Raw genomic sequence first — 12,752 nt, 5'->3', positions numbered from 1 at the left:
CTCAGGACTAACCTTTGCATTTACGTGAAACTGCTTGCCTTTAAGGTATCCTGCTAAGGGTCTCACGTGGCTGTGCTTTTTGCATACTGTGGAGTCACAGTAAACAGGCTAAACCAAACTACTCTCACAAATCCTTAAGACATTAGTTATTTTTTAAAAGTAAAGGTAGCAGGTAGAATTCCTCCTTTACAGACTATTTTATTTTTGTGCGTGTAAAATTTCCTATTAAGGATGATCACAATGCAAGAAAGCAACATGCTGTGTGCAGAAATAGTGGTAAACAAAGAGGAACTCCCTATTTCAGTAGTGTAGACAACTTTACTGGAAATAGTTGTGTACCTGATTCACAGAATATTTATTTTAACAAAAGGACATTCTGCACTAACTGTGTATGAACAAGATATCACAGCCATCTCATGATACCACACCATAATTAAGCTGTGAGCAGAATGTTCAGGTACAGTGATGCCTGGAGAATCACTCTTCTCTCTTGGGTTTCACATTCTTGAAGGTTCGAAGTCTCTCTCTTCTAGCAAGTTTATTAGAAGGGAGAAGCTGTCTTTTACTGCTTCCATATCATCCAAGGAGCACGGTTTAAGGATCCAGCGCTTTCCACGTGCAAGTGGCTCAAGTTCAAAATATTTTTTAATCTATTAAGAAAAGAGACCAAAGCATTATTATAATAACAGCCCTCTGTCTCATCTAAAAAAAAACCCATGCCACAAACAATAAATAAATAAATTTAAAAAAACCATGTGAAAAGATCAGGATACTCATTTTTAGAATCTTACCCATAGCTGTTCTTATAATACAGGTTATATGATGTGACCTGAAAGTGTTTTCTTTAGGGGTGAGTGACCTGCTTGGAAGCTACCATTCTACCCATACACTTAACAGCATGGGAGGTCTGGGAAGAATGATACGGGCTTAAGGCAATGAGCAAAGCCCATGAAACAAGTGTTCAAAAACATAGCCAAGATACCAAAAGTAACTAAGGAATTTTAGGTTACATTTGTATTTTAATGTCAAAGCTGTATGTTTCATCATACTTTTACTGGTAAACAGTTGAGATGCAGAATTTGTCACCAGACCAACTACACAAATCAACTGTCAGAAATGTACAAATCCTAAACATTCCAAAGGTGAGCTATAGGAAAGGGTTTCCTAATGAGCACCAGAGAAATAATGAACACCAGAGTAGTAAAAATTCTTCCAAAATCTGTTAGTTTTTCTAACATTAAACATAGAACAATAGCACCCTATTCTTCTTGGTTCTTTGTGATTAGGATAGTAATAAGTACTGTATATGAGACATGATAGTTTTGTGCAATCATCTTAGTACAAAATCCAGCACGTTCCAGCTGCTTACTAACAATACCTAATAATGCCTATAAAGAAGGACATCTTTTAATGAAACTATTTTCATTTTTACTTCCGCAAGCAACCATGCAGCAAGGAGGCAGAATATGCTGTAATATAGTATTGCAAGTTTTAAGGTGATTATAAGCCTTAACAAAATAACTGAGGAAGATGCAGTTTCTTGGAAAAGACCAGTCATCACTGATGCTAATTACACCAACTGTCAAGGCAGAAACACAGATCCACAGAAATACTAAGAAATGATTTTCATTTAGTAGTATACTCCAATCACTTTTCAAAATAACAAGTACAATATCAAAACATATTTTTGATGCTTCTTAGGAGACGACAGCAGTCTGCAGGTTATTTTGGTCCACAGATTACTGTTTTCATCAAAGTCTTTGTCTTTGATAGTATTTGATCCAATACTGTTTGATCCAAAAGTCTACTCATGTAAATGTCAAAATAGACATTTAGTTTTTACATCCAAAATTATATCCATCAGTACTTGCTATTGTCAGCATACCAACAGAAATATTTATTCCTGACTTAGTTTGCACATTCTTGTTCCTTGTAATTATTGCCAAATATTCATAATTTTCTTTTATTACATACTGTGCCACAAATATGTGCAATAACAGGAACAGCCACTCGTATTATGGTAGGCAGCAGAGGCGCTAGACAGGCAACCGGAGCCACACTGTGTAAGGCTCCATGTGCATGGGGAATAAAAAACCAAAAGAAAGCAAAGAAACAGCTTCCAAAGCCCAAACAAGCTGCAAGATCTATATGCAGCTCCTACAGTGTCTATATAACAGTGTTGTCTATCTAGTAATGTATTCTAATGAAAGAAACCAACTGTAGTTGAATCAACTCACAATCAGAATTCAACAATGACAATGTGGTATGAAGGGTTTATTTTTCAGAACTGAATTTTGAGCAGATCATTTAGTAACAAGTATCAGAAAAAAAAAAATGGTGCTTTTGAGATGGAAACTTCTGCTCCTCCAGATAAGATAGAGGTGAAACCTTTTAAAATCTATTTCCAACAAAGTAGAACTGTAGCAGTAGCAACCTGCAAACATTTGAAAAGGAAGCACAGTACCTGACATTCAGAAAACATTCAGGCATTTCAGAAAACATACAAGTTGAAATAAATAGGACTTCAACAACCAGTATTTTAATATCAGCAAACCTACTTTTTAGCATTGCTATCTCAGTGCCACATTAGTATCTGATGCGTTAGCATGGTTATATGTGATCGGAGCCTAAATACTAATCTCTATAAGGGATACGCTGCAATGTCTCCAGCAGCTGAAGTGACACCAAATTGAATTTACCCTCATTAACACATTGAATTTGATGCACTGATCATAGTACTGGAGAAGTAGGATAAGAAAGCTCTTTTGACTGTTTCAGCAACAGCCTCCTTAACTGCTAAATAAAGGGAGGAAGTAGAAGCTGCACAGAAGCATAACAAAGCAAGGTGTCAGTGCAGCTAGCTGATAGAGCAGCCTGCTGGTGTTAAGCTGACAAATATGGCAGAGTAACTTGAGATGTTTCACACCCACAGCACAGAGGATGTCCACCACACCCCCTCTACTGGAAGACTACTGCCATCAGCCCCTTAAACTCACTGAAGTCTGTCCACACTGGTGTTTACATAGCCTCTTGAATTAAGGCTATACCATATGAAGAAATGATTAGGAAAAGGGCATTATATTGTAAGGAGGGTACTTGGGTGTAAAAACATGAAATACCTAGTAACACATACATATGGAAATGATTCCAGTAAGCAGACTAGCACTGAGCCTTGTGTGTTTCTGGGCAAATACACTGCTTACCAAGGTAGCCTCTAGCCAAGAAAAACACAATGACTTCAGGGTAATTTCAGTGACTGAAGATGCCAAGATAGAATTCCTGTATCAGCAGTGAAACAGCATAAATTGATTTAGTAAGCCAAATTTTGCAGGTAAGTTATTTAATACACAATGTTGATTAAAATTTATTATTTCCTATTTCTAGGTGTGTAATCAAAATGTAACAAAATCAGCAATGTGCTGTCATCATTTTCCACACCTAAGGAACAGTTTAGAGTATCTGCATTAATAGGCGTTAGATGAATGTTGAAATTAAAGTGATCATTTAGCAGTGGCTTTTGAAATGGAAAGCTTTGATAATAGCATGAAAGCACAACTGCTTATATTCACATAAGTAGCAGCTAAATATAGTAAATAATATTAATTGGCTTACAAATAATAAGGAACTAAACTAGAACTAGCACAGAAGTAATTTTCCACAACCCAAGGGACATGCTATGGTATGTTACTGTATTTCCTCATTTAAACTTCACATCACAATGGAGTTTGCTGAAGTCCAGAGCTTTGCAAGTGGGCTCTACAACTTTGAAGCTTCCAAAAAGAAATGTGCAGAAACAAATATTTTTGAATTTACTATAACTTCTCCCCCCTTTAACTCAGAAGATGTCATTCATCTTTAGTTCTAAAAACAAGTGAGGTTTTTTAGACTTAAAAAGTAACCCTTTTTTACATGCAAGAGATGAAACAACTACACACAAATAGACCGACACAATCAGATGCCCAACACTGTTTATACAGTTGACTTTTCCACTGGAATGGTCTCAGCTCTTCATGCACGTCTCTCTACTTGCTTCAATGACCATCATTCATGCTCATTCCCTAGCAGATTTTCTAAGGATGCACAATAATCACAAAATATCTAAAGGAAGCTGAAATTCTCTGAATACACACTCTCCTGGGTAGTTCTTGCATAATTACGATAATCAGCAGTAACTATATTACACTTCAACTGCATTAGCACAAAAGGGGTGTGTTCCTAAGAAGCTCTTTTGTCTTCCCCTCTTGCATAAACGATAAAAGCTTTCTGCCTGTTCCTGGATGCCAAAGAAAAACATAAAGATTCAAACATGTTTCAGATGTCTGACACATTAGACTTGCATTTACTGCACTGGCTTTGCCAGTGTTTACTTTGGAATTGTTAATTTTTTAAGATACAACCTCAGAATAAATACAATAAATTAAATCCACATAATTTTAAGACTTCTTTACTACTATTTTACAGGATCTCACTGTGTGTCTTGACACCACATGGGGGCCTTGTTTTATAGAGAAGCTGACATTGTATTTATGCCACATTCTGAAGTCAATAAAGTCTAACAATACACATTTGCAATTATTCCCACTCTTCCCACACTCCACCTTTTAAGTCCTATTCTACTGGCAGAATACACTACGCATATGGTTATCAAATGTTGCTTAACCTACGTGCTAGAAAAGTCAAGACACAATAAAAGGATTGGTGCCCAGAACCTCAGCTGGTGTGAATTAGCATAGCAGCATGGAACTGATGTTACTATTGACATACGTAAACTGAGTAACCAGGCCCTGCTGAAAACTTTTATATGTCCTATTTCTGAACCTCATCTAGCTAGTTCACAACACACATGTACACAAGATCTATAGGAAAACCTATATATTGTAATATGTGAATAGAGAGTAATTTCTATCTACTTCTCAACATGAAGAAAAAAAAAGCTGATTGAAAGTATTATTTTTCATTCAAATTCAAAATTTTAATACCAAATTTCACCAACACAAAAGGGCTTTCAACCCACTCTGATTAATCCACTGTAAACAAATACCAAATTCAAGTAGTAACTTACATTGCCAAGCTGTACTTGAAGAACTGAATGGATATTTTTTCATTCATTGTTGTTTTACTGGCAAAGAAAAATATCTGTAGCAATACATGTATATTATACCTAATCAAAGGCTGCACAGTCACATCAGCATCCCCACTAGTCTAAATTTTAGAGGATTAAGCAAGTACTACTTCAATAGGGTGACTTCAATAGTTAAACTAAAATTACCTAACTTGCATGCATTAACCACAAGAAATGGTTCATTCATCTATCCCAAATCTGCATGGGCAAGAAATGTAGTAATAGTGGGAGACTGGGATTCCCCATATTAGCATTGCATAAGTTTCACTGAGCTGCCATGCTGAGATTACCTTTTCAGACATCATAAAAACCTGCCTTTTAGAGTGACTGTCCAGAAGATGCAGGAGAGAGAAGCAGTTTTGATTGCTGACTCCATGGACAACAGACAAGCTGCCTGTAACAGTGACCAAAGCATGAGTAAAGCAAGTATCTTTGGAGAAGAGAAAAAGCCAAAGTCCGTCACATATCATTAAGTTTTAAAAAGGGAAACTACATAAAATGAGTAACTTAAAGAAAACTAACCGTGCAGCTAAAAAGGTAAATGCTTGCAGGTGGCATAGAAAAAAAAAACAACCACCATAATTAGAGGCTCAGAGTATATTTATACTGCTACAGAAGACTTTAAAAGAAACAAAAAAAGCTTTCAACAGCTGCAATAAGGAAAAGGATGGTATTAGAGGTAAAAGAAGTTGTGTCTAAAAAAGGAAAACAGAAAACAAAAGAAAGGAAATTCTGGCAAATTAAATAGAAACCACAAATGTTGACCTACTAACCATAGAGTGGAATCCATTGCTTAAATCACCACAGATGATAAAAAGTAAACTGAAATCCACTCTAGTTCATGTTAGTGTGCTGGACTGCAAACTGCTCAGCCTCTTGAGCTGCTACACATGCTTTCCTGCTCATCCTGCACTTAGTATTGTGATTTATAAGAGTGGGTGGAATAGATCGGTAGCCACTTCATCTTAGATCAACTAGCTCAATCCACTGTCATACAGAAGTTAACACTTTCATGCTTGCCTTAAAAATCTGCTAGGTTCCTCATTCCCTCACACCCCACTTGGCTACAGAAGGACCTCTCTCTGACCAGAACAGCTGCTCTAACGTGCAAAACTGTCAGCAGAAGTTTGGTGATGTTTATTCTTCCTAGAGAGACACTTCATAATCCTCCTGAAAAGATACTTCAGTGTGCCTGCTCGTACGCTTCTTCATAACAGTGATCTCATCCATGTCTAGAGGGATCCTTGTAATGCACCTATGTCTCATAAGCACTTCTCCTAAACCACCTATGCCTCATATTTATTGACTCCATATGGAATACCTCTTATGCAACAGGGAGGGGAATGAAAACCCCTCAGCTGGTGGGAAGAGACGGTGATATGCTGTGGTGTGGAGTAACCTATGCTGCGCTATTCCCAGGAAGACCACCTGAGGTTAAGCAACATTATCAGCCACAGAAATGCTACTAAATTCTAGTTCTTAGAAGCTAAATATTTCACTGCCAGCTGACTTTCATGTGCCACTGAATCTGAAGTCTATATGTACAATTAAAAATTTGCAATACATCTATTAAGTACATACTATGATAATCAGAATTATGTAACTGAGCTGCTTTTTTTGTCATTGTTTTTAAAAATATGACCTGCTGAAGTAGAACCAAAAGAAACCCAAGACTATCATCTTCAGCATTCCTGTGTGACGGCAGGGTAAGCAATTTTTCTGGACAAGATTTCAAAACCATCAGAAGCCTTTTTATACAACTCCTCACAGGTAGTGGTGAGCGCTTTACAAATCAGTATTTCCTGTTTGTACTGCTTTCCAATTTTTTTTTTTTTTTGATTTTGCTTTATACAAAAGATCATCTGAAATACTTCCAACTGCGCTTTGTACTTAGCTTTGTAAGAGACCTGGCCGGTATTTTTGGCTCGTAAGTCTTTATAAAGACAAATACAGTCACTTATACACATATTCCACAAAATAACTTACACAGTGCTTTGTGAAACAAATGCACTTTTCCGTCCTTGTTATCTCTAGTGGCCACAGGACACTACACTTTTCAGATTGCATATGATTGCTGAAAGAAATGTATTTTAAAGACGATACCTAACTGTTCTGAATGAAGAAATAGGACGCCTGGCAAATGAGCACAGACACACTGTTCTAAACAGAGAGAACACAGTTCTGGCAAATTCAAGTGTGAGACAAGAAAAAGGGGAGTGAGCTAGAGAGTTGTAAGATAAATACAGAGGGGTGCTTACTGCAAAATATAAAATACTGCATCATCTATCAGGATGAAGAGAATCGAAGGCTTGTAAAATGGATAAATAAGTTTTTTAATACAAACATGTAATTTGTCTGGGACAAATAAGACAGATGAGAATGAGGCCAGAAAACTGCTGAGGGTGCAAAAGTAGGACTGAGATTTGCATGTATGTAGATGGAAGCACAGATGTGCTTTAAGGAGCTGCTAGCTCTTTTCATGCAAGTCTTTACCACACAACATACTACAGCATATTAGATTATTTTGGTTACATTCTGTTAATTTGTTCAAAAGAAACAGTAAGAATTGGGTATATGCCAAAAACATAAACCTATACTTTGCTTTCCATGTCTCATTCACCCAGCATATTCTGTTTATGTAAGCATGTGCTTTTCCAACAACTGGAAGACATAGAGAGAACAGGAGAACAGCAGCACCGTATCTATATAGAGAAAACCAGACATCCAGATGAAGATTCATATAACCAGTGCTGGACTGGACAAACAAGACAAGGGCTCTCAATATCCAACCCTAGAGTGAGCAAAAGAGCATCCTTTCTCAAGTGACAAGTGAAACAATGAGAACAGAGAAGGAGGCATTATACAAAAATGTGTGTAATGAAGGAACAGTAAAATTCTTTCCTGTAGTATCTACCGCTTTAATTCTGTAATTTATTCCGAAGAACTAATCAGGAATGGAAATCAGACATCACATTTAATACAACAACATCACAACTAACACTTTAAGTTACTGTTCCTGTTGCTTCCCCTCTTACCTACTGTTTTCTGACGTATTTTGGGTTGCAAGAGATACTGTGTGCAACCTACATACTTGAAGTGTTACAATATAAAATCCTGAAGAGTAATGCTGAATATTAGCCCTGGTTAAAGTCAGCTATTTGGAGGACATCTAAAAATCACATTCCCCCCACCATACTAAACAGACACAGAAATGCCGGTTTACTACATATTAAGAACAATTTTCCATGTAAGCGTATACTTAGTGCACCCAAATATATTCTTAAGATATTAAAAAAAAAATAACTGATTGAATATAACATCAATATAAACTTAGGATAATTTGCTTAAATTACTATCATTGCCCTAATCTGTTAAAAAAATAAAAATTGAGCATATCCAAAATAATTTTACAAGAAACCTACTAAATGCTTTTACTATACCATCACTCATTTCCTCTCTACCTTCTCACACTCAAGTTTGGGGGTTTTTTTGTTACATATTTAGTTAAATAACTAAAGGAATGTAAATAATTAGCAGAAACTCTAAACTAAAGATCTTTATACAGATAGATTTCAGAGCCTTACAGAGTTTTTGCAGCTTTTTTTTTTAATAGACTGTAGTTATTCATAGTTTACTTCAGAATATAATACTAACAAAAGACTACGCTGTTTTCAGCAGCAAAATATGCTATCTTTAACAAAAGATTGTGGTTTCAACTAGTAACTAAACCTGAGACACAGGTATACAAGTGCTGAGTTTTCACCCCCCCAAAAAAAAGTTTACCTGTGATGTTGAATGTCAAAATAACCTTTAGAATAATGAGAAGTCCAAAGATCAATCCTTATTATGACATCCTTTCTGCAAATGGCATGTTTTCTGTTCAGATAACAGTTAAACACTATTTTCTGGAGAGGTGCATATGTGATGATTCATCTGCATTTGCCTGAACATGTATATGAATCTAGCACTTGAATAAATAACATCTGTATACCATGCCCACGTCTGCAAAGCACCAAACACTGTATGGACATGTATTCTTTTATCAACAGCAAAGAACAGGATTTCTAAGGGCTTTGTGGTTGGTTCCCCATATTTACACTGCTGAAACTGTTCCAAGACAACAGCCAGTATGAACACAAAAGAAAAGCCATTTATTCAGCAGTAGCTGTGGTTCTACAAGATGTGTGCTCGCATGCACAGAGGATCAGGGAGCAGTTGTGCCTATTTCACTTGTTCTGTACAAGGTACAGCACAGAGTGTGTAAGTGTAGGATGGTTTCAACCTCCTTTCAGGTCCTTTGCTGATGGAAGTACTATTAATTATGCACAGCCCACGGAGACAGAATGGAAGCCCAGAAATAACTGCAATCAACCACTTCTTTTGAAAGGAGAAACTGTGAAATAAATCCATTTTGGAAAAAAGTTAACATACAATATTTCTGCAGCAAAAAGTACTCCCAGAGGCTCTGCCACCACCAGCTTCAATTCCTGTCTGCCAGAATGCCATGGGCTCTGTGACCCCCAGTTCCTACAGCACCAGGGATTTCTGTGGAAACTGTTTCTGAGGATTTCCTCCTTGCCTTATGGTTACAAGATGCAAATCTGTGCTTTGGTTTTCTAGGTCTAGGCGTCTGGAAGCACCAATTCTTCCAAATTCACAGCAAGCTACCACTTCAAACTAGTCTTCCAGGCAGGTCCAGTCTCATCTCCATTACTTGGAGTTTAATAACTCTCCACCTAGAAATATGTCAGAACCCCTTCATGCTCTGTGACTAGGATCTCGCTTGAGTAAGACCCCTCAAGCTGCCAGATTCCCTCATAAAGTACAAGGATACCAAGAGCAAAATTACACAGCTCAAATCAGACACAGTCCTGTACACTGAAGTATAGAGAATACCCATGCACAAAACCAAGACAGAGAGAACTTTTTAAGCCGGGTACCTGAACTATTTCCAGTACTGGAAAGCAATATTAGTGAACTAATGCAGAGGCTTGCAGCAATGATGCTGGAAAACCCAGGGGTGACCAGAAGGATTTTGAGAGGATAGGTGAATACAATGAGATGCTGAAGAACTGTATGTTTCTTTTGAACTCAGAAGTATTAGGCTTTACCAGGCTCCAGCGTTATTTCTTCCATTACAGTAGGTTGCAATAGAGAGTGCTACCTGTCTGAGAAGTCTCTTAGTAGAAAAGTCCCACGGCAAGGGACAAGCAAAAGAGCAATGAATATCCTTCACCTAACTGCATCAAGATACCACTTGCCCTGTATTATCCTGACCCCCACTTCAAGGAAAAAGATGAAATAATAGGCAGTAGATCAAGAGTTGCATATACATAAAAGAAGAAAGATCCACTGATATCTCAGGCAGGATATAAACGTTTACATTAAAAAAAACCCACCCCATACCCAAAGAAACCACACTCCTCTCCAAAGAATGCCTGAATTCTTGGGCAGACAGACAGCATCTTTAAAATTTATGGCCTCCTTGAAGGAGGGCTACTGATAATGGTATTGAAGATGCTTAAAAAAGGATCTGCAATCAAGCTATTGTTACTTTGATTAAGTGAATTGAGGCTTGCCTTTGTACACCAATGACTGTGGAGTGCCTTTGAGTGTCACTGAAAAGCCATATTATTTCTAAGAAAAGCACCTGAAGGCAGGAAGATGACGTTACAGTGATGCCCCAATTCTCATGACTGCATCAATGAAAAACAAAAGCAGATATTTGTCAAGTGATCCCAACAGAAAGGGAAACCCAACTTCTGGAAGCTTCTCTCCACCTCTGAATGTGACTTGCAGTTTTACCAACAGGTCCTAGTATTACACCTGGGGTAAGCTTCTCACTGGAAAGGAAACTCTATAAAGCAAAAATATAGCTCACATTATTTTTCAAAAAGAAGAATAAGATCAGTTGACTAAAACATCTTAATGCAAGAGATTTTTCTAAGCACTCTCCACTCACTTTAGACTAACCTACCTATTAAAAATAGTTATGTAATGAAGGTACAATCACATCTTTTAAATTCTGGGGTTCTGGTGCTCAAGGTAAGTCTTAATCCTGCAAATCTGCAATTACTAATTGTTTCTTTACATTAGAAATTGCCATATTATGTTTGCTGCTACTAGTAACAAGCTACAAGACTAGAGCTTTCTGGGAACATCCTTGATATTTGCACCATTTTGTTACTTCTTGGTAATGAACTATTAAATATGACTACAGCTAGTAAGACCTTAACTAAATACTCCATACCAGACCAGGAAGAGTACTATACTCTGAAGTTAATGAGTTTAAATCCCAAACTCACATATAAGAAACAACCAATTATCCCGTCTGAAACACAGGCTTGTAAAACTCTCAGTTACTTGTAAAATGGTCTGCTACACACGAGTAAGATGTTTAAATGACTTGTTTGACTAGATGCATTCACCATGAAATTGATTCTTTTAAAGCATTATTTTTAAACATGATACAAGCTAACTGTGTAAACTGAATATGGGAAAAAAATCTGGCATTATAAAAAGTAGGTTTCAGTATGAGTTTAGTATTTTACAAGGTTGAGGATTACTTGAGTGAAAAACTCACATAGAACAAACAGTCATTTGTAGAGCGGTAATTTAAAGGTTTAATATGATTAAACTATTTTGCTGTTTCTATGCCAAGATGTACCATACAGGGTCTAGTGTACTAGAGTTGTCTGTGCAGCTCCAAAGTAGTACAAAGACAATGAAATTCAAATAGAACATCCTTCAGCCACAAGCACCAATGATAAATCAGAGTTGCCATGTTTTTACAGTCTGAACGTAGCACTAGATTGTGGCTTTACACCTGACGCTTCCAGTTATATCTAGTACTATTATTTGGTTGTGCCTTTCAGGCAATTGGTGGCATGACAACAGGATAACTAGCAACAAGCTACTGAATATTCCTCAGTCTCCACCTCAGGGAGTCAGTTTTTAACTTTACAGTGGTCCAGATTTTAAAGAAAAAGAAGAAACCACTGCAAGGAGGTCGTGGAGTTCGATTTATAAAAAACCCCAAAGCTAAATATCTATTCCTCAATAACATTTTAGATTTGCAATTTTACTGTGGTCCTATAAATACAGAGAGTTAGACCATGCCAGGGTTACTGAACAGAATAGAATTTGCAAAGTAATGTTTTATGTTTGCTTCGCTAACTGGAAAATTGTTCAACCGGTTTCTAACGAATCAGTGTACTAACGGTACATTCCTAATAATTCACAGATGCTTTAGTGACTTAAACCAAAAAAAGTCTACTTGCTAATAGCTAATATTTGAAATCTTACTAATGTAACATTTCCAATTGTCCTTTTAAAACAACAAATTACCTCATTACAAGATGAAGCACTAACAACAGGTTATTTTTAAAATCCAATACGACGAATAAAGTGTTTTATATATTGCTCCAGAAAAGCTGGAAAAGATACTATGCTGCCTACTGCAAAATTGTTTCAGAGAAGAATTAAATTCTCAGACTTCGAATAAAGAAGTATTTGCACATTGTACAGTAGTTTACTCAACATCCAGTGAAGAGTGCCACCAGCCATGCTGTTTTATAAGCCCAGCCGTAGACAGATTAATAGAAAGGACAGTGTCATCATGATGTCAGTC

At 36.9% G+C, this 12,752-nt stretch overlaps 1 protein-coding gene across 1 annotated transcript in view; it reads right to left on the bottom strand.

Moving 5' to 3' along the window:
• Positions 1-497: 497 nt before the first annotated feature.
• Positions 498-12,752, bottom strand: part of ARL15 (ADP-ribosylation factor-like 15) — a gene marked incomplete at its 5' end in the record, with an annotated part of 134,822 nt that continues 122,567 nt past the window's right edge. Inside the window, one exon of the mRNA XM_010013400.1 lies at positions 498-650. Within this exon, the coding sequence (XP_010011702.1) occupies positions 498-650 (153 nt within the window). The remainder of the gene's footprint in view (positions 651-12,752) is intronic.

The sequence above is a fragment of the Nestor notabilis genome, unplaced genomic scaffold, assembly GCF_000696875.1.
Source record: "Nestor notabilis isolate BGI_N333 unplaced genomic scaffold, ASM69687v1 scaffold12104, whole genome shotgun sequence".
Lineage (NCBI taxonomy): Eukaryota > Metazoa > Chordata > Aves > Psittaciformes > Psittacidae > Nestor > Nestor notabilis.
The sequence above is the reverse complement of the archived record's forward strand: the minus strand, read 5'-3'. Positions and strand labels throughout refer to the sequence as shown.